We start from the raw sequence: 27040 nt of genomic DNA, 5'->3' as shown, positions 1-27040 counted from the left end.
GATTTATGGACAAAGAAGACGAAAATGTTACCCGTTGCAGTGCAACGGGTAACATTTTCGTCTTCTTTACCCGTTGCAGTGCAACGGGTAAGTTTCATTCAAGATGTCGTGCGCTACGTGTGATCGGTATTATTGCAAAAAATCGGTTTTCCGATGCCGACCGCCAAAAATGGATTTCAGATTCGTAATCTACACCCCAAAAAACATATAATTAAAAAAAAACACCCTTTTTTTTGGATGTAGTTAATCTGCAATAATACCCATTTCATTATTTCAACCATCAATGAACGCATGGAACTAACACAAAGCTTAATATAAAGGAAAAGCTGGAGAGGTGACGGAATTACCTACGATGTTGGAATATACCGCGTTTACCCAACTTATTTCCACCAAAATTTTAATGCTTCTTCTAACTTGAAAATGAATGTGTGTTGCATTCGAAACGTCATTAATAAAGAAAAACTACTTCCTGAAACTTGCCTTTTTATCTACCATCATCTGAAGAAGGGTTCCACTCCCTGATAGTGTAAACCAACGAGTTCTCTGGTCATCAATCGCACGTGTGTAGTGTAAACAAGTAAATCCTGCCATCTAATAATAATTTATCGTTTTATCCATGATACTTAGCTGGTCTACTTACTTGAAGAGAGTTTAAAAAACTCTATGCTATTCTGCTTTGCCGCGATTTTTTCACGATATATATTATATAATGCTATATACCCTACTGTAACCTACACGTTTGAAGTTTCACCTCCAGGAACCACTAATTTTAAATGATGTTTTTTGCTTACGTCTTATTCTGTTTGTTCTCCTGAATTCTGTTTTATTCCACAAGCTGGTATAATACCGGAAGGACCATAAACCTTTTGATGGGGCTGACCCCCAACACCATAAATTTTATAGGCCAGCAGTAACTCACCATATTCAAGGAAGAAGTTAGGATTTCGCCGATCCAATTTCTACCACCTACACTACCCGACAGGTAACATAAGACTGACAGCAATGTTCGTGTTGACACTCTGCTCGCTGCGTGTCGACTGTTAAAATGGTTCTCAGTAGATTTGGACACATTACCCATTTTCATCAACTTTATATATATGAATATTCAGGATAAGTCCTTCAAACATCGCATCAATAACACCACAGTCATAGGTGTAATGAATTCTTTGTTCCAGTTTATTCATATGGTTGTTATACAGTAACAGAGGAACGACCAACTAACTCCATTCATTGGCGTAAGCAATATAGATTTTACTAGATAATTCACAGATTTTGGCTTTGGACACGTTATTCTACACTTTCTACTCACTAAATTGTGAATGAATATTTGTCACATGGCAGTTAGCCGAATCCAGTGCCGCACTTGTACACGGGGATAGTACTAGCGGCTAGTAGATCAGAAAATTGCCAAATGTCTGCCGCTTGGTGTCTATCCCGCAAGTAAACTTAGACACCAAGCGGCAGACATTTGGCAATTTTCTGATCTACTAGCCGCTAGTACTATCCCCGCGTACAAGCAAAAAAAACCATAACCTTGTGTGAACATAATGAACTTGCGTCACACTGAAACAGAAAAACGACATGACTACAATGTAGCATCATGATATTAGTTTAATATTCATGAGGCATTGTAGCATAATTGGGGGCTGTGCGTTCACAGTAACCGCACACCTGGGCTCATCAGTGATTAGAGGTGACTGTATGTTAGCCTGTTAGGTAAGGGTAGTCACTACTTTAGAACCATTATCTGAAGAAAATTTCGCCAAAAATTTAAAACCCAGTAAGTGAGAGCATATTCTATTCAAATTTTACGTTGAATGCAACCGAGATTTTAAATTCAATCCACCCCCGAATAATTCCAGACAATTCGGGTAGATTAGAGTACTCAAAAGATTACCTTACTCAAGCCCTATTAATGAACAGTAATAAAAACCATGATGCAACAATGAACAAAACTATAATTAGTCCAAGCGAGAGGTTACACCGGAACGAGTAGTATGTTGTGCAAGCATGACAGATGCAAGGAGGAAATTAGAATAGCGATAATTGCGTTAAGACGTTTTATTGAAAGTTGACGACCAAGAAGTACCTAATTCCTCTCACATGAATGTTGGTATGAATGTTACTTGGAGCTAACATTACCGCAGCGTGGACAATGTGACTTAAAATGAAATATTCAACAGTAGAATACATATAGATGATAGAAAAATATAGATTCTTTATTTATTAATATTAGTTTGAACAATTATTCAAGATTTCCATTGCCGCTCAAGAACTTGCAGCGACAAGCGTGAAAAGTGGTTCTTTCCGCACTATGCTCTTGTATAGTTTATGTTACCTTCACTACAGCTTTACCGACAGCTTTAAATCCATAAGTTTAAATGTACAGAAAACCGAACTGGTTCCAATGCTGCCATCATTCATACTAGAAACGCGGTTGCTAGCGCGATTGGAATGGTAAAAATTAGTAAATGGAATGTTAATTACACGGTAAATTCGTAATGTACGGCCTCGTGTCCAGCCTTATTGCTAAGAAGGCCTGCATTCATATGCAACCCAGTATTGTACATTTCTGACACGTAAAATTAACACGATCGGGTTGTCTCTTTTCGAGTTTGCATAGCCTAAGTTAATTGTTCATTGATTGACGTTACGGCCTAAGATAGATGTTATCTGAAAAGAAAATGTTAATTTCCTGTGCATTTTGTTGCATCGCATTATGAATGCTTTATCAAGAGGTAAAACACGGAAATATTAGACGCTCTACATAATGCGATGATACTATAGTTGAATATACTCGGCGTTAACCATGTTAAATTCACATAACTATTCAATGGCGTTAAGTTTCAGAGTAGCAACTAGATCTGTAGTTAACCTCACGATACACATACGTGTAAGGCACTCCAGTATACTATAAGAAATTGCGTGGTCAAAGAGATGAAAAAAATTTGGCAATGGCAGAGACCAAAGAGAATTGTAATTTTTGGGAATATAAAATTGCTAGCCTCATAGCATCTGCAGTAATAGTAATACTTTTTAGTCAACTCAGTCATTTATTTCCTAGGAGCCTCTTGCAATTAGTAAGTAAAATCAATGGAATATTTAGGATCAGTTGAAACTTAACTAGAAACCAAAATTAGTTACTTATATAATAAAAAAAAACACGTTTTCTTAACGGACAAAAAAGAAAAACATTTACACTTACATAACATTACATATAATTTTACATAACTTTAATGTTATGTAGGAGTAAATGTTTTTCTCTTATGTCCGTTAAGAAAACGTGGTTTTTAAATGTTTTTTTTTTTTCATTTGTTTCACTTCTTTATTTTTAGTTTTGGAAAAACCAGAAAAACGTGGTTTTCAAAAATGGGATAATATTTCTTTATTTGCTACTTTTTAGTTTAGCAATTTTAGCAATTCAAATCAATTTCCAGGGTTGGCAAGTCTGGATATTCGAAAAATAACCCGATTCCCAAACGTGAATTTTTATTAATTATTAGTTATGATGATCAAATCTTGAATTGTTAGGCAGCATAAGCATGAATGCCAAAAAAAATCGTGTTCAAGTATGGCAGGGTATAAACAAATTATAAAAGCGACTGACGGTATGCTCTAAACATACCCACTGAAATCAGATCAACTTTCAGTGCCAGTAGCTCATTACATATTACTAATAAAATGAGCACCAGTAGCCGAAACCATACTCTGATTCCTGGAACTACAAACATCACAGCCAAGTTGAGGTGAGCTAAGGCGACCTGAGGAACGGACGGCAGAGATGAGCTACAACGTAACCGTTGTAGTGTAAGGCGTTCACGACGGCGCGACTAACGAGCTTAAAGGTAAGCTCATACAACCGTATATCTAAAATTAAAGCTACACGATGTTACCAAACTAAAATTAAGCTTAAATTAAAATTAAGCTAAACGATGTTGTTACTTAAAACAAAAAGATAGCAGCTGCTTACTAAGGTCGACATCCAAGTTCAGACACAACAGTATCAAGTCGAGCCTTTTTTCTCAGCAGTCGACACAACTAATTTTGAGAGCTAGAAATCGTAGTACAAGACTTGGGAGATACGAGCGGGGCAGTTGCCGTTCTATTTAAATAATTAAAATTTTACTACCAAAACTGGTTCTGATGAAAACTTCAGTACCATTTTTCCGTTAAGGAGATACGGTAATAAAAATAATAGTTACTAGGAGTAACTCATGGGCGAGCTATCTTTGATCAAATATTAAAAAGCGAGAGGAGACTGATTTTTTTTCAACAGTAATTCAAATGATCACTATTGGAAACAACATGTAAACAAAATGAAGCCACTTAAGAACTAGCAACAGTTTACAAGCGCTTCACACGCTCAAGATAAGCCGAGTACGCTAGCTGCTGATAGTTGGCAGCAGCAGCGGCAGGGTCAGAAGAAGTGGTCACTCCGCGACCCACGATGATGACGTCAGCGCCACGCTCCCCAACAGAACATTCGGGGCTCACGTAGCGCTGGCCTAGCGCGTCCCCTGACGCACTCACGCTCACGCCGGGGCTCAGCTGCAGCAGCCTAATAACAAAAATACCATCAGCCGCGGCACATCAAAGACATACATTATTGACAAGCATGCTTTGGTAAAGAACTTAACGAGTAGCACTAACACCATTACACGATCAAACAGCTGCCTGAAAAATGATGGCATAAGAACAATCAGCAGACGCAGAAAATAAATGGAAATGGCGTTAAACAGCTGTAACTGCCCAATAACATGTAGCCAGCCACAGCAATTCTGTGACAACGCGTACAGATAATAAAGACTTTTCATAACACGTTCAGATAGCTAAACGATCATCAATATTGTTAGATGTAATAAAGAAATTTGATACTTATAATGAGAAGAAAAACAAATGAAGTGGTACAGGAACAATACGGTATGAAGATATCAAGATTGAATAAATATGAAACCAATGCACACTGACGACTCTGAGTAAAAGCACTTAATTACATGACAGGTTTTAGTAAGTGATGAGAAATGACTGTTTGATAATGAGATAAATGATAAATCAGTACCTTTAGAGAAAATGAGTTACTATAGAAGATGGAGGTTGAAGACGGACTCATAAGTGAAAGGACTCCGAAAAAATCTGGAGTACAGGCTCGAAGGGCTCACCATGGTGATTGTGAGATGCTGGACTGGCTCACGAAGCCCATAACGAGGTGAGGGAAGCGCTTGGCTGCAGCACGGCACATCTCCTGATACTCTGCGCTGCGCAGGGCTCCGTCCGAACTCATCTCCGCCACCAGTATCACACCTAAGCATTGAAGTCACCATATAATGTAGTCCTTAATGTTACAAATAACGTCTATGATATGATAGAGGGAATTAGTAACTCAAAACATTAGCATGCATAAGATCATGAAACTTCGGTACAATTGAAAATCTCATCAAACTTACTTAACTCTCATAAGTTTATCATTATATAAAAAATTAATTCAGAAAATCAGAATTCAAGCAATTTTAGAAGGATTCTCCTAGATTGCACGTTAAAGGGTTTGGTTTCGAGATTATTTGTCAAAGTCTATTGTAGAAATAATACCTATGCGTAATTAATTAATTTTAAAAGACAACACTTCTAAAGAATACAGTGTCTCTGATGCTACACATCAACAATGAATTTCTAATTTTCTTTTCATATATTAAAAAAATTAATTTTTTATTTTTTAATATATGATAAAAAAAATTAATTTCTCAAAATTATTTACTGTGTCAATTGATTCATACATTGTCACCGACTTTACGCAAGTGTGCAAATTTCAGATCGATTGGACAGGTAGAAGTTTGTTAAATATCGACTATAAAATTTGTAGCAGACAGGCAAACAAACAAGAAGTGAAGTTAAAGAGAAGTGTTGGAAAAAAAAATTTTTTCATAATAATTGAAAATATTATGAAATTGCCACCGACACTGGCTAGTGAAGCAAGTTTGCCCTCTCTCGCCCCCCAAAAAATAACCATGGTAGTAATTGTAGTATGCAAACCTTTCTTGGAGTTATCGAGTGCAGCCTGAGCGATGGCAGTGAGGAGGCCATCTCCTGCAATAGGCACCACCGTAACTATGTCGGCCCACGCACCGCGCCGCTCCCACTGCCGAGCCACCGTCGCTCCGATGTCCACAAACTTACTGTGCACAATACCACTTATGAGTTGCTTTAAACTTTGATCTATTGGCAGGTACCATATTTCTGATCAACTTATATACGGAGGGCATTGGCGACGGCAAATGTACGTATATGAAGAAGAAACCTTTTTATGCAAGACTGTTACCGCATGCCAGAACACATGTGCACTTCTTCGTACTGTTTTGGGCTCTAATTTCTTGCATAAATCTATTAAACACGAACGCACAGAATAGTTTGGTGTAACAACTATTTAGTCATCAGTTAATAATTAAATCAAAGGCCTTAGATTCCATGCACACTCTGGTACATGTACTTTTCGGTACTATTAATTCACCAGCAGATAGAAATGATCAATTTCAAACAAACTATAAACGATAAGAATAAACTTTTGTAGGTATCCTAAGTTCAGGAGGATTTTCAGGCTCTTGCTACGAAAAATAAAATTATACGAATTGATGGCAAGGCATTGTTAGCCTACAAGACTAGCAAGAGGAGGAAAAGAAGCCACGTTATTTAGTTTCACAAAATGTCAACTCAATCCTTTTGAAATGATGCAGCACAAGCTGGTGCGCGCAGGCAGCTATTACAAGTCAAACAAAAAAATTCAGCAAATTAAACACAGTAAATTTGTGCTTGAATTGCACAAAACATACACTGTTGAAGGGAATTAGTTTACCTGTCTTCGAAGAGCAGGAAGTTGTGTTGCTGAGCCACACTGCGGAGCTGCTGTGCAACTGAATCAGAAAAGTCAGGCAGTGTGTCTACGTGTGTCTTCAAAAGACATATGTGCGGCCCCACCTGACAAATACCATAGATATTAATTAAAATTACACTTCACAAACTCATACCAATTGATGCAATTCGACGGATGGCTTTACATTTTCGTCTATAATCCGAGACTTTATCCACTTGAATGATTGTCATTCTATAATAAAGAATCTTGTAAGTTATTATGTGAGAAATGTTTTTGAGGGAACATGTAGAGCACCACCATAAAGGGATCCGAGTAATCACCTGCTGAGCAAGCGTCAGGAGTTCAGTGCAGCTGCTGACGTCAGCTGAGACGCACAAGTTGCTGCGCTTGCTCGTCACGATGCCCAGCAGTGAGCGCACCAATGGATGAACAGCAGCATCCGCTCGGAGTTCGAAAGTTTTAATCAGTCGTTCATTGGCTGGATTCAAAACAACAAATCATAAATTCAACAAGAAAATACTTTACTGCCGAGGACTCGACTGGCTTAGCTCATCTCTGCAGCAAGGAATGGAGGTAGAACATTCTTCAGAAACATTATTATCGACTCTCTGACAGCTCAATCTGAGATATGGACAAATATGTGGTATATTTCCGCTACAACTTTATTGCAACCCAAGAAATTTTTACACCTAAAATTAGTTCATTCCTGCTAACGCTGATAATAGTGTCCCAGAAGCAGCACTTCAAACTCAAACAAAAACAGCAGTCAATTGTTTGTTTTAGAAAGCATACATAGATGTTTGTGTAGTTTGTGCACCTATTCACAATACATGACGTTTTGAAATCATTGATTACCGAGATAAAATTGTGAAATTACACGGCATCGGAATTTTTTTATTGAAAACTTAAAATCAAATTGAATGAAAAATCCACAAAACTATCCTGCATGAAAAATTAAAATTCCTATAATTGCCGAAAAAGGAGTTTAATAATTACTTGGAAGGATCAAAATTATTTTTGTTCAAACTTTATAACAGAAGATTTTAGATTTGACAGAATGTTTTAGATAGTGGAGGATTCTCTACAACGAACAACCTCGTGTCAACCAGTATAATTTGTTTATTCCATCTTGTATTCGAGTTGGGTGCACCATACTAACAAACTGCAAATATTAGATTATGCATGCACTCAAATAACGGGAAGACTTACCCGGGACTGAAACAGCCTCCTCGCATTTTGTTCTTATTTTTGTTACATTATTTTTTCTGATAAACTGCTGCACTTCAGCAATCATGGTATCCTGGATTCGGCCGTGTCGTTTCAGCACCTCCAGCATCTGCGCATCATTTACAGTTCACATGGTTTGTGAGGAAGCTTTTCACATTGAAAGATCACAGCCAATCAAATTGTAAACTTGGACATGATCAGGTTATCTTCCTTATAATGGGCAAACGAGCAACAGCAACCATAAATCAGTCTCTGATAATTGGAGTGATAACCAGAGAAAAGTTGCAATTCATTTGTATTTCAAGTAAATACCCAATCGTTCATTACAAAAATCATAGTCATGATCAAATGATCAGTAGGAGCTGAAGATGCACCTGGTCAAGGGTAACCACGGGCGTGATATTGACACCAAGGGTATGAAGATTGCAAGCACCGCCCTGTTGTCTGTCTAGAAAAACCACAGCGTCGCTTGCGTTCAGCTGCAGGTTGCGTAAAGTCTGCACAAATAATGTCCAATAACAACGGAATATTCAAGAACAACAGCATACACAGGAGCTATAAATGTGCTACAACGTCTTTCAGCAAGTTATGTCACACAAGTTGATCCACATTGAGTTCAAGAGAGGTATAAAATATGAGCCCTCAATTCGTGGTGGTAGCAAAACCTGCACTGATTGATAAGTAGGATCAAATAATAATACATGGAACATATTCAATTTAAAAAGTACTTAGAACTTGGGATTCTAGAATTATGGTTTCCGGTTACAGAAAGGCATATTGAACAATCACAGATCTCTCTGAACAAAAATGATCACAAGTCTGTGCTGTGTTGCTAACTTGAAGATGGACATCACCTCGACAGTCTCGTATACAGAAGTGCCTGACACGAGCACATCCTCCACGATCAGGCACGACTGTCCTGCACGGTACACGCCCTCCACCAGCTGCTTTGTTCCGTAGTTTTTGCTCTCCTTGCGCCGGACCAGCATTGGCATATCCTGACCAAACACCAGCTCATTATGTTCTAAATGCAAATGTAGAAACGCAAGACCATCATCATTCCTTTATACCAAATATAAAAACATAATAAAAAATAATATTTTTTGAATATTGAAGGCCATATTGAAGGTCAAGATTGCCATATTGAAGGTCAAGCATGCTTGCTCAATACCGTCTCTGGCTTTACTATCAGGCCGGCATCTAGTGGAACATAACAACAAACCTAATTGTAACAAATCACACAAGACAAGGTCCAAAATAGTACAAAGAACAATATTTTTTCAAGATATTTATTAAAATGGTGTTTTACAGTATTGCCTTGATGATTTGGAGTGCTTTGACGTTTAACAGGGGTGATTTGGACCATTTTGACTTTCAAGAAAAGAAAACCCTACACTCAAACAGTTCTTACCTTAGAAAAATTGTTGATGGCACTTGAAGTACCATGAGATAACCTACAAATGCAATAAAGAGATACATTTTATATATTATCTTTGTGACTATTTGTATCACAAAAAGGTAAGTGCTAAAAATGGTCCAAGTCACTGTCAATGGTCCAAGTCACCATGTTTTACAGTACACTTGTTTTTTCTTCTTAAGAGATTGAATTTGGGTAATTTTTAGTAAATTTCTTCTTCTAAAATTAGTTCCATTGAGACAAAATAGTGCAGAGTTTAGAAAGAGCTTTATTCAAGCCCTAAGTAGTTTCAATGTCAGCCCAACTAAGGGAAATGCTGCTGCTTACTTGCATGAAGACACTGACTGACCTGCAGCTGTGAGATTACAGTGGCAAGGGGGATGCCAGTGTATGCCACACCACAGATGTGGTCATAAGCCTTCCGTGGAGCAACACACCATAGCAGTTCTGACACCACTTTCTGAAATTAAAAATGGGGATAATTAATTGAGCAAACTGTGTGGTAATATGCATTCAAACTAATCAGAACAAATTACTTAAACATTTAAAATAATATAAAGAAAAGAAATCAACTTGCAATATGAAAAAAGCAGATTCTGATGAATTCAACTTAAAATCAGACAACATAGCAAATGCTACCAGATCTCTTTTGTAATAATTTTCTCACTGGAAATCTTTCTTATTCAGGATGTGAAAAATAAAATCGAACCTAATGATGAATACCATAAAATTACAAGTACCATTTATATATGTATATAACTAGAGGCAAAGAGAAGTTCAAAAGTTCAAGAAACGTTCCCACATCTTAGTTTTGAGACAGTTATATTCTCACATTTAAAAATATATGCATGCATAATGAATATAATTAATATACTGCTTCTAAATTTCTGTGAAAGAACAACAAAAAAATTCAAATGAAGATGTGCGATTGCTTGAACTGAATCCTTCCTATTGATTTGAAAGTATCTCATAATCTCTGCAACATATTAAAAACAATTTCAATAATTCATGAAATTACAGATTGAAGTAATGGGTTCATCTTTATTAAAAACAATAAAAATAACTCCTAACATATAATGAAGTTTCTGGAGAATGTTTCAGCAGAGAAAGACTACAACAGAACATTTTAATAAAGTTAAAGTTTCTCCTATAAGCCTACCTCATTACAATTTACATACAATGAATAAACCCTAACTTGATAAAATTATCTACAGATTTGCATACTCACCAAGAGTTTGGGATACGAGGTAACAATCCTCATATCAAAATAAACAGGCGACTGCATGCCACTTTTGAGCGTAAAATCTCCAAACTTTAACACACCTATTTCATGCATCTGGAGAATGCATTCTTCCAACTTGTCTTTCTCCATTATTGTAGGAAGGATGAAATTAATTGTCTATATAAAATAAACTGATAAAGAACCTGAATAAAACAAATCAGAAAATCATTGACATGTATAAAAATTTACAAGTACAAAGAGGTTGCATAAGAATAAGTGAAACCCAACATTTTGACATCAAAAGTTTTGAACACCTTATAACAATGAAAATGTGTCGTTTTTGTGTATTATTGTTTATTCTTGCAGCTGATTACTTAAGAGCTAGGAATTTAGGAAAAGCTTTCAATAATTAGCAGCAAGACCCTTGGATCTGAAAGCTTGGAAGAGCCAGGAACTTTCCATTTCCAGTCCATTATATGTATATACATATCGAGTGATGATATCCCTTTCCAGCTGTGATTGGTTGATGGGATTGTGATGTCATCCTTTTCAGCTGTGATTGTTTGTGCTCAACTGGTGTACTGGTTAACTTAATACTTAAACTAACTTAACTTAATCATCACAAACATACCTATGGCCTGGAATTTTTCAATAAATCTATTATATAAAAGAATAAAAAACATTAATCAAAGAAGAGACAACTAACAAATCTGAGGTACTGCACAATTGAAACTGTTTGTCCACTTTTGATCCTCCTTTTCATTTATAGTCAGTCACCTGGCAGAGCACTGTAACAAAGGAAAGCTTTCCAGCTTGGGTGGACAGCTTTCTTATAAGTGAAGTTCCATTCCTAGACTTCCACACTGATTGAAAGGCCACAGCTGTTAAAATTACTGCAGATGTCAATGGACACTTGCAGAACCCAGTTTCTGTAAAGACTCCACCAAGAGCTGTACACATCTGGATTCCATGAAAGAGCTGCAATTAGAAAACCTCTGGTTCATATTCATAATAATACGGTGGATACTCCATTATTGAAGAAAAACCCCACAAACAGTTGCGCGCACACACATGAGGGCATTGGAGAGCTAGTGGTTTCAAATACAAATGCTCCATAGTGCTTAGAGTGGTGTCAATCACTCCAGAATTGATCCCTTGAGCAGTGAAAATAGGATTTTTTGACAAATCATTGTTCAACTCATTTCCAATATCTGGCCAAGTTTATGTTAGGAGACAGCAATACAGATACAGTCATTTAAATCAAGCATATATGGTTGATTTTAAAGATGCAAGCCAAAAGTCAATTCCTGCCACCTTTAAAAGAGCTGGGAGTTTTAATTGAATGGGTTAAAATTCCTTTGAAAATGATTCACAATTTTTATGCATCAATACTTTGGAGAATTGAGACTAATTGAGGCAAAAAGTGGACTTACACCATACTAAATTCTAAAATATATTTTGTATTGTAGAATTCTCTGACATTTCCCTTATTTAGTCTTACCCCAGTAGCCACTCACTAGCAAGTATTTATTACAGTGTGGAATTCAAAAGGGATATTAAATTAATCAGTACAAATAGCTCTTTGAAAGGCAGGACCTGAAAGCTTGGAAAGGCCAGGAACTTTCCACTTTTAGTCTGTTATATACATATCCTATCCCTTTCCAGCTGTGATTGGTTGATGGGGATCATTTCTAGCTGTGATTGGTTGATGGGGATCATTTCGAGCTGTGATTGGTTGATGGGGATCCTTTCCAGCTGTGATTGGTTGTGCCCATAAGGCCCACCCCCAAATATGCTACATGTACTAGTAGTACACGTTTACATACAGAGCCAATGATCCAATCCACTTAGTTATTCAATGCCTTATTCCACTGCTACATAACAAGATAACCTGAGCTTAGTGAGCTATGATGGCCCATGCCCATGGTGGTGACAAACTTTTGTGCTCAACTCATGTTGTCTCCAGATGTGTTCATAAATTTATAATTCATGTCCACATTTTTTTCATTTACTACACCAAGACCAGGATGGCTCCTGTAAGTCCTGTTAAATATTATCAAAGTTTGTTTGGTCTCAATCGACTGAATGTTCTACTATCGATTTTATTAAGGTTTCATTTTACAGGTTCACAATTCACAATGGGTTCATCATCTTCTGAATGCTTTCACCAGTCAGCAATCAGCAAAAGTCACAACTAGAATCTGTAGGAGCACATGCCGAAGGGCAGCTTTGCCATACTTCTCTTAGTTCATATTCCTTTCCATAGGAAAGAATGCTAGAGTGCATAACGGTCTATGAAGTCAAGTGCTCAAAGGTCAAAGCCATAGTACCGATGTCCACAGCTACAAAATACGCTTACCAAAGGTAAACATGGCCATGCTGAATCTGGTCTAACCTATATAAGATGCCACCTTTCTGCACCCAAAAGAAACCTGAACGAACCTAACCTCATTGGCTGCAAGAAGTTGGAAAGGCAGTCCAACTTCCAAGTGTGCTGGTACTTGGTACTGGTAGAGCCAGTCATTGGCTGCAAGAAAGTAGTGAGCCAGGACAGCGTGAATAGGTTAGGCCGGAAGAGGTTAGGACTTAGGCCGGACTCTGGCCGCCGGAGTAGGCACAGCCGGGGCCCGGATGGGGAACTGCCTGCTTATGAGCAAGCATGCTTAAGCAGAGGCTCTGGCTGAAGACCTATGGTGCTACATCTTGCGGCAGTGTGTTGCTTGTCTGAATCTGGATTACGGAGTTCAAGCGTAGTCTGCGGCTTCTAGTTCTGAGGCTGAGTAAAGTTAATGCATAGTGAACTTTGAAGCTAGGCATTGAACTTAGCTCCAGGTCCAGGGCTTATTTAAGAGTAAAATTTGTGGCCTACAGCTGTGCCCCCGTTCGTTTGTTTTTCAGTTTTTTTGAGGATGTGGAGTCGTCCTCCATGCACCTCACGGCCTAACAGGGCTCCCTCAGCAGGCAAGCCAGAACCTGAAAACATGAAGTACCTTAGACGTCACCGAGGTGGTATGCAGGGGGTTATGGGTCTATTGGTTAGTATATTAGTTAGTAGCCCTCACCTAGGAATAGGCTTGTCATTTGGACACACGGGTTTGAGGGCCAGATGGTCCAGCCTGGAGCATCTATTGTGTTGTTCAGGGATCAAGATTTGTATGCATACCATGGACCCTGCTACTTCCACTCTACAACTACTGGGTCCAGGCATGGGGGCAAGTTGATGCATCCATGGTCCAAAGACTTGTCAGAAGGACATAAAGATATGCTTCCAGCACCCCTTCCTCACAGGTAATACTTACATTTCCTATGTGCATCGGCAGGAGAGGTCTGCGAGACTATTGCCAGTAGGCTCCAATGATATTACTACTTTTGAAGCTAGGTTAATTGTTAGATCTATGATCATTCTCTAGAATTCTTTCAATTTTCCAGTTGATGCAAGATAGAGTGAAACATATTGCATAATTTTGCATTGAATCTTTGGGGGATATTCTCCTCCACCAAGTATACATTTCATGGTCACTGGGACTCCAATTGAATGCAACTGAGACTGCAAAATTTTACAACTATTTGCAAATAATGGACACTGGAGAAAAAATGTTGAATTGATTCTACTCTCCCACAATGACAAAGATTTGAGTTAGCTCACTTAAACCTATACATGTGCTCCCTCAGGCCTACATGACCCAATCTGAATTTTGCAAATGCAGTGTCCATAATTCTCTCCTTAATGGATGACCAAGGCCAATATCCCACTTTATCCCTAATTTTCCTAAGGTGTTGGCCTGTGTTAGTAGTTGCTACCTTCTGCTTCCAATCTCCTTCCCACGCCTTCCAGCAGTCACCTTGTCCTCGCTGCACATCACAGCCTCAGCTGATACCTCAGGTAATGCGTGGGCTGCTTTGGCTGCCAGGTCAGCCATCTCGTTTCCCTTGATGTTTTTGTGGCCCGGGATGAACTGGATCACCACTGGAAAACAAGCTCAAAGAACAAGCATTATTTGGTGAATTTTAAACACTAATGGTAAATGTGAGTTGGTTTGCAGGATGTTAACAAGCTCAAACTTGATAAAGAGTCAGTGTATATAACAGCTCCTCTGCCATTTTAAGTGCCATCCCTTATCATTAGGACTGCCTGAGCGATAGCAAACAGCTCACAGCTTAGAATTGTTTCCTGTGGGTATAATTTCCAATTAAACATATGAAATGTATTAGCCTCCCAAACCACTATTGATGCTGCTGCAGAAGGTTCAGGCTCAAGAATCTTTGAGCCATCAGTATATACTTAATGAAAACCATTATATACGTTCTGTATCTTGTAGGTCTCTAAAAATGTTGAGAGCAGCTGACTCTGACATCTCTCCAACCGGCTGCCCTGCAAAGAAAGGTGAGTAGTGCATGGAGCAGTCGACCCACGGTAGAATTTGTGAGAGTAGATCTGCAGCACATCCCACAAAAGTCATATTTAAGTCATCCACAGTCTTTTTTGCTCACAGTGCAAAATGGAGAGCAAAAATTATTCCTGCCCATGGACGGTCAGCAAAACCTGTCACATCAGATAGGCTGCAATAGACTAGCAAGTGTCAGGGTAGCTCCCCAGCCAGCAGAAATAGGTACCGCAACCAGACCAGGTGGCGGTGAAATTTCAATGGGGGAACATTGCTCTCAATCTCTAGCGAAGATATTGGTGATGTTTTTCTTGCCCCAATGGCCAATCTGAGGCACCTATTTTGGATTTTGTTTAGTCTTTCCAGATGGCTGCTTGCTGCCATCTCATAGAACATGGAACCATAGTCTATTTTGCTTCTTATTACTGCCTTGTAAAATTTGAGCAATGTTTCTCTGTCTGCTCCCCAGTGATGGGCTGATATGGACTGCATCACATTGACCCTCCTGAGGCAGCTCACACTTAAAATGTTTATTTGGTCCCTCCATCCCAAGGCTGGAGAGTCTAGAGTGAGGCCAAGATACTTGTGTGTTCTGGCATATACTATGTTGAAATTATTGATACTAACCTGAGGGTTATTAACATTTTTTTGAGTAAACATTAGACCTTTTGTTTTTTCTAGATTTAGTTGGAACCCCCAAGTTTGAGTCCATCTAAAGAGTTGGTCTACCTGGGACTGGATGCAGGCCTGCACCACCCTAAGGTCAGGAGCCCTACTGAAAATGGCAATGTCATCGGCATACTCAGCAAGTGCCACTCCTGGAACACAAGGTAAGTCTGCTAGCATGACACTGAAAAGTGTGGGAGATAGTATGGCTCCCTGAGGAACCCCCCCTGGTGATAATGTGTTCAGGAGAAATTTCTCCCTCAAAGAGGACACTGAAGGAGCGCCCATCCAGATACTCCCTGATCCAAGCCAGCATCCTCCCCCTGATCCCCTTTTGTTGCAATTTGTACAGGAGGCCTAAGTGCCATACACAGTCATATGCACTGCTTAAGTCAAAGAAAACTGCAATGCACACCTGGCGATTCACAAATGTCTCCCTCACACATTTTTCTAATCGTGCAACCTGGTCCAACATGCAGAGACGGCGTCTAAAACCACATTGAGTTGGACTAACAGCCCTAGTTGATTCCAGCTGGAAACATAGTCAGTTGCATACCATGCATTCCATTAATTTTGGAATACAAGGAAGCAATGAAACTGGTCAATATGATTTAGGGTTAAGTGCAGATTTTCCAGGCTTTTGAATGGGAAGAACTATAGCTTTTTCCACATTTTTGGGATGCAACTGTGTAGAAAACTGTAGTTGAAAATTCTAAGTAGCCACTGTTTTTATCGCTGCGGGAGGTGCCTTAGCATTGCACTATGTATATAGTCATGTCCAGGAGAAGAATTGTTTAGGATTTTGATACATCCAGGATTTGATCCTGTTGCCAACGGCAACAGGACTTGAAAGTGGCTTTGCTAATAGACAACAGCACTGGCTCATGGTCGCTGCCCATTTCGGGTTCCAGCGTTATATGCAAGAGGGGCATTAGGTCCGTTGAGACAAAACAAAGGTCCAAAGTAAAGAAGGTTCCAGTTTGTGCATGGAAATAGGTAGGAAGAGAAACAGGTGTTAGTAGGCTCAAATCTGGAAACTCCTCCAGGCTCTCCACCAAGTTCAGGCTAGCTGTGTTGCATTCGTTGAAGTCCCCCAGAATAACTCGGGGGCTAGACAATTGTTCAAGGTAATGGGTGTACTCAGCTGTAGAAATAGGCATATTTGAGTTGTATACATTGGTGATGCTTATGGCCCTGTTTTGGCAGAAAACCTTTATAGATTGTATTTCTAATGCTCCAGCTGGGAAGCTGTCTGGTGGGTTTAGGATGCTATTTAGATCCTTCCTGACTAGCATTGCTAGCCCTCCACCTGGTTGAAGCTGTCTATGCTGGTAGTAGGCTGTGTAGTTGATGAAGGCGGGCTCACGGCTTTGTTTAAGCCAAGTTTCTGTCAGACACACTATATGGGGTTTGGATGCATAGTCTGATCTTGAAGCAGGAGAGTTTGGAGTACAGACTGCGGCAATTCCAAAAAAGAATTCGGAGTTTTTCCATTCTCAGGGGCATGAGGCCAGGATGCCTTTACCTTTTTTATTTTTGGACCTGGGGCTAATTGGAGGGCTGGTCTGCTTTGTTATAGCAGGACAGCAAATCCCTTGATTAGCACGGTTTTGAATACAGCGGTTTTGATTAACGCGGAAAAAAATTTGCAACCTACTCTTAATCTATGCAGTGACAGTTTTGATTAGCGTGACTTTTTTTCTCAACGCATCATTTTCCCGCCTCTAGCCAGAGGTGTTACGTTCATAACAAAAGTGTTACTTTTTGCTTATTAGATCTTATGTTGTTTCCTTTGTTACGACTTTTGGAAAAATTCACCAAATATTGTTACTTTATGAATTTCAGCCAATAATTCTTTAAATAAGGTCCCGTTCCGTAGGCACTCGTGCTGACTACAGAGTGGGTTTAACCGCGCCTTGTCTCGTTCATAACTCGAATGGTCGAGTTCGGCAACGACCACCGGTAAGTGCGCCATGCCGGTGCTCTAGTTACTTGTTAGCCTTCAACTGGTCAAGATCGCTGCCATATCTACTGCTCATTTTTATCAAACTACATAATTTTCCTTGATAAATTACCGTCATAATTATGGACAAAAAGGGAACGCTAAAATGTAAAAATATCACTTTGGAGACTAAGCTTGAAATAATTAAGCGTTTTGATAATGGTGAAACGAAAACGAAGATCGGTGAAGACCTAGGGTTTCCCGAGTCAACAATACGCACAGGAAACAATACGTTAATTCATTCGCATTCCTTTTATTTATTTCCCCTATTATTTAGAAAAAATATGATGAATTTTAGTGGAAAAAAAATTATTATGTAACTTTGCTATTTTTGAGGATTCATTATAATTATTCCCATATATTCTTAAGTTTGATTAGCGCGGTTTTGCTAAACACGGTGAAACTTGGGGATTTATTAACCGCGTTAATCAAGGGATTGCTGTAGTATTCATTGGCTGACTTTCTCTAATAAAGAGGTCTTAGCCAGATCCTTCTTAGGGAGGGCCATTTCCAGGTTTCTTGATTTGGTTTTTGGTTCAACAGATTGTTTGGACGGTTCAGTAGTGGATATCAGGTTTTTTGGAGGAGATAAGTTCCTGGTTCTACCAATCAAGGGCTTGGGCCACATTGTAAGGCTTTTGCTGCTGTGATGCTGATTGCATCATTGCAAAGATGCATGCCGTTTTTTCAGCTCCAACAGAATTTCCTCTACATCAGTCTCCACACCCACAGGACCAATGACTCCATGGGTCAAGGATTGCATTTGTAGTAACCTGCACCTCACTTCCCTACTTCCAATTGAATTCACTGCCAGCAGCTTGGTTAGCTGTTCTTTGTGTAGTTGAGGGAAGTTCAGTATCAGGAGCCCCCTTGCTAGATTTTTGTTAATCGATGCAATTTGATATTTGCCAAACAAAAAAGCATCTATCTTCCTTGCCAACTTGATGTCATTGGCAAAGAAGCCTTTTACTTTGTCAGTGGTCCCAATTGGTTCAATTAGTATTGTTTTTGCAGACTTGGGCTTCATGGTTGCAACCTGGGGGCCGGGCATGGCCACAGTGGAAAAACAGAGGTTGTTTGGTGTGTCTAAGGCCCTTGATGTGGATTGCCAGCTAGATGGGGAATTGCCAGTAGGTTGACTCCTAGCTTTGTCATTGAAACCTCTAAAGTTGTTACCGGTATTGCTTTTCTTCGGGCTGGTTGCTTGGCTCTCCATTTCAGGACTGGATGTTGCCTTCCTCTTTTGTGCATGAGTAGCAGCAAAAAAATGTTCAGTATCTGACTCAGACATTTCCTCACCTGATGGGCCACCTGAGAATGACAAGTCTGGAGGGGGGGCCATTCATCATCAGGGGTCCCGTTTTTAAGCCCTAAGCGTCGCTGAGTAATTTTAAGATGCGTCGCCGGGTAATTTTTAATGAAAAGCCATTTACACTGAGTAATGAAAAACTATTTACAAGCCACAAACTTATTTACAAGGTTGCATGCAAGTGTTACCCCAAATAACTAATTTTACCCTAAAAACAGTCCGATTGTACAGCAAGTGTCAACTGAACATGTGATGATGAAGTCTGACCGCTCTAATGTGACCGCAACTATGTAATCGTAAACTTGATATTTACATTTTTGACGGGAACTCATCGCAACTGATTTCCGGACAAGCTTCACTGTATCCTGATCCATCCAACATATCGGAAACCTTACTTTTTTAGATAGTTGGCCAAAGACTGACAAATATATTAAATGCAAGAATTTCTATCTAAATGTGTTGGCAAGATCTTCTGAAGGCGTAGATTTTGCTACTGAAGCGTCACCAAAGATCTTGCAATATTCATCCACTCTGCACAGTGCACAGTGGCCACCGTACCATGAAACCAGACAGTAAAGAATGGCACAACATAGGTCGAGGACACCGTTTTTCAAACCAAAAGACACCAAGATGAACCTATATAGATGGTGGACACCAATATTCATCAGTAACCGGACGCCGAGGTTGCCAAAGTTGATGGTGAGCGGACGGCGGTGACCGGGAGGCACTGGAATGACTGGTTAATAAAATAACAAGGCAGTTGAAGAGTCAGCTTAGACAAACAAGTCTTGTGTCATGACCCAGCATAGTGGCAAACCATCAAATTTTTAGAATCCATTCAGCTTTAATTTTCTCATTTACTTAATATTTAAAACAAATTTCTTATGTACGATAATGCTGGTATCTCAGATACTTTACTGGTCTACTTATAGTTCTCAAAATTGAACTTGAGGGGGAGTCTAAAAAACTCTCTGCTTTGCCACTATGTGACCCAGTAAAATTAATTGGACTGAAACACCACTCCTCAACTGTCTATAAATATTAAGGAAGCAACAAGAAATACGTAATAGAACACAAACTAGAAACAAACGCATTTGAATATCTTCTGGCAGTTATCATCAAGCACGCCATGTTCGTTGTTAACTGTCACAAGCAGTGAAGCTAAAAAGCAGATCCGGAGTCTAAGCTAAAAAGCAGATCCGGAGTCTCACAACCTGGCACCGGCAGAAAGACCATTTAGATTTCTTTTAGGGTAAACGTGGTATATTCCAACATCGTAGGTAATTCCATCACCTCTCCAGCTTTTCCTTTATATTAAGCTTTGTTTTAGTTCCATGCGTTTGTTGATGGTTGAAATGGTGACGTCTGTAGTGTTCAATATTCGTTAGTGTTCTAATTCAAAGCCGTGTTGTATCCCAATACAGCTCACACAGCAAACGGAATTCAAACACGTGGATATCGGCATTACGTATCAGTTAAATTTGAAGCGCTGATGCAATACCACTCACCACGTGTCGAATATTGCCACACACAGTGTTGGAATATAGGGATTTGGTAGGTTTCCATTCTAAAGGCTTTTTAATAAATATGGCAACATTTTGTGACGTTTCATCGTTGCTGATGCATAGTGCCACACTCAGGATGATGTATGTTTTCGGTGAATTTTTCCGTGCATTTTCATTTTTTTAAGCTATTGCTGTGCACAGTTGGCACAATATAATGAAAATTGATTCTCTTCGCGCACGTGTTCGCGCAATCCCGGCCATCAATTCTATGTCGCGCTGCCACGCAGGAGCAGTTAGTGGAGGAACAGACGTAATACTCACATTACTCAGTACAGTATGCCTTTAATTATCTTTCAGTGATATATGATTTTTCTTGATACAGAAATTTGGTGAATGAGAAATCTAGAACTTTATTTTAGAAGAAATTTTCTCCAAAGTCATATGGCAACACTGAACACCGTCTGTTTACATTTCGTATGTATAATAGCTGCAGTTTACGATTACCGTACGTTCCGTATCCGACAAGGCGGACAGGCGGAAGAGTCAGAAGTAACCCGGACATGTCTTACATTTTATTATTGTCAGTTCGACTCGCATAGTCAATATACTAGCGTATATTGTTGACTAAAATAGTAGAACTATTTTAGCTTTCTGAAGTACGGCGCGTGGCGCATTTTTTTACCAGCATAGTACGGCGCACCGCGCAGGTCGTTAAAATGACAAAATAAATTCCCACGCACCTGGCACATCTTCCTGACCATGGGCGTAGTGAAGTGTTTTGAGAGTCACGTGAAGGCTAGGCGACAGAACTTACGTAACGCATACAGTTTTTTTTATAGTTTTTCATTTCTCGATGCGTCCTTAATGTGTCGGAATATACCGCGTTTACCCTATGATTCTGATGCTTGGATTTGCCTGTCACAGCTCCGTTCCCCGCAGTGGAGCTCTCCATTTCTGCCTCCTTTTCCTATTGCACCCTCTTTTCTTCCTCTCCTCTTTGTGAGTTGTGACCAGTGCAAGCTTATTACATATAAATAATATGCGTTTAAAAATTACTTTTTAAAGACAACACTTCCAAAGAATCCAGTGTCTCCAATCTTACAAATGTACAATGAATTTCTCATTTAATTTTCAAATTAAAAAATTAGTTTTTCAATTTTTTTTAATATATAATATTTTTAATATATAATTTTGTTCAAAATTATTTATTCTATTAATTGATTCATGCATTGCCTCTGTGTGGCTCTGACTTTACACAAGTGTGCAAAATCTCGGATCAATCAGACAGGTAAAAGTGTGTCAGATATCAGTTATAAGGTTTTTAGTAGCTGACAAAATTATTTTTTCAATTTTTTTAAAATTGAGAAAAAAATTAATTTTTAAAATCTTTTATTTTGACATTTGATTCATGCATTGTCTCCGACTTTACAGTTTACACAAGTGTGCAAAATTTCAGATCGATAGGATAAGTAGAAGTGTATTAAATTTCGATTACAAGATTTGTAGCAGACAGACGTGAGACAGACAAACAAGAAGTGAAGTTAAAGAGAAATGTTGTAAAAAAAAAAACAGTCAATCCTACTCTTCTAAGACTACTAACAGCCTACTTAAATTCCCGACTCAGCAACGGACTAAATTCAAAAACAAGTACCGAAATTATTGAGACTGCTTACTTTCGAGTTTCGACAGATTGCTCACGTGCCGTCGACCGTCCTCCTGAGCTTGCCGGTAGAACGCTGTCAGACACAGAACGTCTTCTCACTTCCACGGTTAAATCGAGACTCTGGCTGCGCCCCCAGGCCCCCAGCCCAAATCTGTAAACAATTGCTCGTTTTGTGAAACAAGTTTCAGATTGGGATTCAGTCCCTTGATAAAAGAACAAGTTTGTTCAAATTTTTGTTGATTAAAATATTTTGCGATTATTATCACATGACAAATAATAATTAGCAGAAGAAATTACCAAATTATGTCTAAAACTACATACAGGCTTGTAGCTAATCGTAATATAGCTCCCCACATTCTACAATGCCGATTAAGCCGATACGATTCACAAAACTGACACTCGTGCGGAGTCGTGCGGTTGTGGTTGTTTGCTATCCTACGGAAAGAAATGGCTAATTAAATGCGAACTTTGGCATTGTTCATTCAGATTGGTGGCAGTGGCTGTAATCTTTGCCGTCTCGAAATTTCATAGATGATATGGAAGACATTATATATACATATATGATATATATATTAGAAAATGATGAGTCCTTCCAATTAAAATCAACTGAAAGCACTTTAGTTTAACTGAAAACAAATTTATAGCAAAACACCATTGCCAAAAACTTTCTGCAGTTCTTAAAAGAAAAAAACTACGTTCCTTATACGGGGAGAACAAATGTATATTAGTACATACAATATATAATTCGACACTAATAATAATAGACAATTACAACATAATTCTAGACATCTTTCTCGAAGTTATTCTACGTAGTACAGAAGAGGCCTCCTAAACGCTTACCTAGAGCAGAAGCGTTCGCCTCCTCCAAGTGTGAGGGTCAACGAATGACCATTGCCTAATGGCCAATTAGATTAGACCAAAACGTTTGACAAATTGACAGTCCCTTCCAATCCTTGGGTAGATGTTGCCAGAACATTGTTATGAAATTCTTGAAGCTAAAAATCATTAAACATATTCATACATTTTCAAGTTCCCATTATAGGTTGTAGCTTCTTTAAAATAAACATAGTTAGCTAGCCGTTTTTTTCCTGTTAATTCATGGTTCTTCTAAAAAATTACAAACTCCTTTTTTTATTCCAGAAGAAGTTTTTTTTCATTTTTTTCAGAAGTTCCAGTGTTTAACGCTATCTGTACTGCGATGCTGTTCTCCGATTTCTGCATAATTTTCCGTAACTTCTTCGCATATTGGCTTAGATGCATTAACTTCTAAAATTCTGTGCTGTCAATCCTCTTCATGTGTCCACAGTGGCTGTGGCTGCGTCTGCAACATATTCCCGTACAGTTATGGAGCTACATGGACAAGTCTTCGAAGCTCCAATAATCACAAATCACCACCACCCCAACGGGAGCGCAGCCGTGCACCACAAATTTTGTACACCAATAAGCCCTGAATCGAACGCCTTGGATCTTTCCGGACATCCACCAATCAGCCGTGAATGGAATCTGCTATCCGTAACCGATCATTGACATCCTTCTGCTTTGAATATTTTGAGCTCCACACCCCCCAGGCACGAGGTCGAATAGCCTTTTTCTCCTGAGGGCTGATTGGTCTAATTCAATTGATTCGTTCTGTCTGGTGGCTTTCGGCTGCCTATATGATTTTCCAGAAGTGTTGAAGGCTACGTTCCGGAGGGCAGGAGTCATGATAGTCCATTACATCCAGGGCAGTGGTGGTCTTCGGCAGGCTTCCCGTTACGGGTTGAAGGTGAGCCTGAGGAAGCAGACACGTTGACCACTTGTTTCACCTGGACTCGTCAACGATTAGTTATTTCAAGTTTTTAACATATCTGCATGGCCTCATTTCACTCTCACAGGTGTCCATCTTCAGATTGTTGACAGTTTTCACAATGAGAAGTGGCAATTGGCAGATTCTTATTTAATATGATACAATTCACTTGCTATAAGGTAGCTAGACGACCAGTTTTTGCAATAAACGTAGCAGTTGCTTTCATAATGAAGCGCTGGACTCTTCTGGGGAAGTTGCCAGTAAAGGCTAAAAGCCAAGACAGAAAATATAGGTACACCTCAATGTCTTCTGACGATGGGCATAAAAGCAGAAATCAAGTACACCGCTGCCATACATTATTCAACTTTTAATAAGATATTTTCTGACTTAACCTCACCTTGCGATCTCTGATTTTTGCAGCCAGTGAAGTGGCTGATTCCAAAAGAAGTAAATTTGAAATTGGTGGAAGAGATTTCCTTGGAGTCCATTTACTTATAAGTCGGAATATTATACACGACAATATTTTCAAACATGTGCGAACTACACGAAAAAAGCAGTACACGAATTTCATCATTTTACTGAAATAATATCGTCTCATGACCCAAGATATCCAGTAATCGGGACAGTGAAACTGTTCAGTCGTCCGGCCACGGACTACTTCAACACTCACGTCCCTAAGCATGTTACATAATACATTAAAGCAAATAAGAAAAATACTGTACAAATTGACGTTAAGGCCATGGTTGAATTAATACAACAATGTATTAATTCAACCATGGTAATGGTTGAGGCCATGTAGTGTGTTTTTATGGTGATTAAAAGATGTTTAAGAATTTTGTTTGCGTGATTTTTCTTAAATTAAATTGAAAGTGTCTTTGCGTTATGTGGGCGCATGAGGGCGTCACAAACATTATTACACACGGGACAGCTATTGTATATTAAATACGCTGGCAAATGGTATTGTAATACCTCCTCCAACTCGGGCCAAAGTATAAATTTGACACCAATTTATTCACCAATTAGTAATCATTCATGAGTAACGATTCTGAAATTCTTTTCCTTTCATTCCAACGACTTTAAGTTGAAAATCAACTGGATTGTACTATTTTAGGCACGAAACGACGATTGTTCTTTGCCCGATGGACCTCAGATTGACAATAAAGTTGTCTGCTGTCTCGAGACGTCATATACAGTATAGGGGTTTGTTCAATTTCGTATCCACAATACCGGACTATATAAAGTCTGGTCGCAAAATTCGTCTTCGTCATCGATTTTCTTACAAATTTCGATTGAACTTGTTATCTTTAACAAAAATGGCTGTTCTCGAGGCAGGCTATGCTATACCAGTCATAGAATACTCTTCTATGTCTGGCGAAGATATGTCGGACTGGCAATACGCCCATCCTGTCTACGCCACTATCTATCCCAGCTACTGGCGTGCGTAACAGGAACTCACTAGATCTATAGTGAGGCCAAGGCTGAGCCGATGCAAGGCGCCGCCCCCCAAGAGGGGGAAGAGATTCACCGCATTCTTGCGGAATCTCTTCTGTGGCTGTTGCAGGCTACGCGGCGAGAGCAACGGTGGCTGGTGGGTGAATGGTAGCACCCAATTCTTGAGGAGTTGGGGCGCTGCCTTCACCTGGCTACTGATTTGCTCTTGGGGGAAGGGAGTTAGGGGGGAGGGGTCCTTCGGGACCCAAAAAATAAAACATCCTACCTGCTGGAGAGCTGGCTCGGAACACTTTCAGTGCCTCACCTCTAGTCTTTTTGAAAGCTCTAATGCTAGCTTTCCTGCCTCTTTTGGAGTTGCACAATTCTCGCTAGATGATTTATTGTTGACAGAAAACACAATCAAGCTGTGAGTTTAAAAAAAAGTTCAAGTTATCTTGGAATTGAGACATTGCAGTAACTAGCAGGAATTTTTCGATATTGGCTGGGGCAAGATCTGCCCCGATACGCGGCCTGTCGAGGTAAGCTGCGTCTACATCAGCACCTCTGGGAAAATTTTGAAATTTCTCGGGAATAATTCATGGGTGACTGAAGAAAAGTTTACGCATATTCAAACATATGAATCATTTCTGGCTTAACTCGTGAAAGAACAACAGAAGCAGCAACAATTGAAAGATATGGTTAGTTAGTTGGTTTAGTTGCCACAGGTTTACTAGCGCTTCAGCTAACTGGTAGCTTTCTCGCACCGAAAGTCAAGGTGAACATCACCAACAGGGAGAAAGGTCTCAATTATTTAAAGTTTCTTAAATTAAAAAATCATTCCTCACCTACAATAGGAAATATAATAGCATCTCAAGAAGACGAAGTGACAAAGAGAGGCAGGTGAAAAGCAAAAGAAACTAAGACTCGAACAAGAGATCGCTTGCACGGTACGTCGGCCGCCCGCACGAGAGAGACAGAGAAGAGAAATGCAAGGAATCCTGGCTATTTGATCCCACAACTGAGACCTGCAGTCAGACACCGCGAGCTCAGCGGTGGGGCGCTCAGGTACAACCCTCCTAGGAACGGGAAATCCCAGAGGATTCCTGACGAGCACAGACACCCGTCAGAAGTCCCACCTCAGAGGAATTGAAGGATATGTGTGTGATTTATTTTTGTTGTAATTTTGTATTTTGCTGAGTCCAATTTGTTTTAGATGCTTTAGCAGTCCAATATTTATATGAGAGCTCTAAGATTTTGAGCGCAACTCGTTTTCGTGGCCAGTTTACCGACAGTAACTATTATGCTTCTCAAGCTGGCATAATTTAACATTGAAAGCGACGATAATTAATTAGATGGTCGACTTTTGGAGAGCTTGAATATTTGAGCGAAATAAAGGAAACAATTCGTGCAAATCAGCTTTGTATCCTTGTCGACTTAGTACTGACTGATTAATATATTGAGTTCTCGAGATCTTAATATAATATTGAGTCAGATCAAGCTGAAGAGGTTTACTTGTTGCGGACAAAGGGATTGCGAACTGAGTTTGGGTAGATCCTGCAGAGCAA

At 39.3% G+C, this 27040-nt stretch overlaps 2 protein-coding genes across 2 annotated transcripts in view; both read right to left on the bottom strand.

The window, feature by feature from the left end:
• The window catches only part of LOC108680497 (protein transport protein Sec61 subunit beta), a 16435-nt gene extending 15415 nt beyond the window's left edge, over positions 1-1020 (bottom strand). Inside the window, exon 1 of the mRNA XM_018169325.1 lies at positions 920-1020. Within this exon, the coding sequence (XP_018024814.1) occupies positions 920-922 (3 nt within the window). The 5' untranslated portion in view covers positions 923-1020. The remainder of the gene's footprint in view (positions 1-919) is intronic.
• A 3263-nt stretch (positions 1021-4283) lies between these two features.
• LOC108680498 (uridine 5'-monophosphate synthase) lies at positions 4284-22350 on the bottom strand. Its single transcript, XM_018169326.2, has 11 exons — positions 22269-22350; positions 10735-10931; positions 9856-9966; positions 8944-9087; positions 8464-8586; positions 8072-8198; positions 7183-7340; positions 6845-6966; positions 6028-6170; positions 5160-5301; positions 4284-4558 (listed from the first exon to the last, which is right to left on the bottom strand). The coding sequence occupies exons 2-11, from the start codon at positions 10876-10878 to the stop codon at positions 4345-4347; spliced, it is 1428 nt and encodes a 475-aa protein (XP_018024815.1). The 5' UTR covers positions 10879-10931; positions 22269-22350; the 3' UTR covers positions 4284-4344.
• Positions 22351-27040: the final 4690 nt, after the last annotated feature.

This window comes from Hyalella azteca, unplaced genomic scaffold, assembly GCF_000764305.2.
Source record: "Hyalella azteca isolate HAZT.00-mixed unplaced genomic scaffold, Hazt_2.0.2 contig14311, whole genome shotgun sequence".
NCBI classification, from domain to species: Eukaryota; Metazoa; Arthropoda; class Malacostraca; order Amphipoda; family Hyalellidae; genus Hyalella; species Hyalella azteca.
This window is presented reverse-complemented; position numbering and strand designations above follow the sequence as displayed.

What these genes read in the sequence shown, in the direction of transcription:
- LOC108680498 (XM_018169326.2), bottom strand. Translation starts at nt 10,878, where the DNA reads ATGGAGAAAGACAAGTTGGAAGAATGCATTCTCCAGATGCATGAAATA. An exon ending in CTGTATACGAGACTGTCGAG is followed by an intron (nt 8,587 to 8,943) that starts GTGATGTCCATC and finishes TTATTTGTGCAG; the next exon opens with ACTTTACGCAACCTGCAGCT. An exon ending in TTCCTGCTCTTCGAAGACAG is followed by an intron (nt 6,171 to 6,844) that starts GTAAACTAATTC and finishes TATTGTGCACAG; the next exon opens with TAAGTTTGTGGACATCGGAG.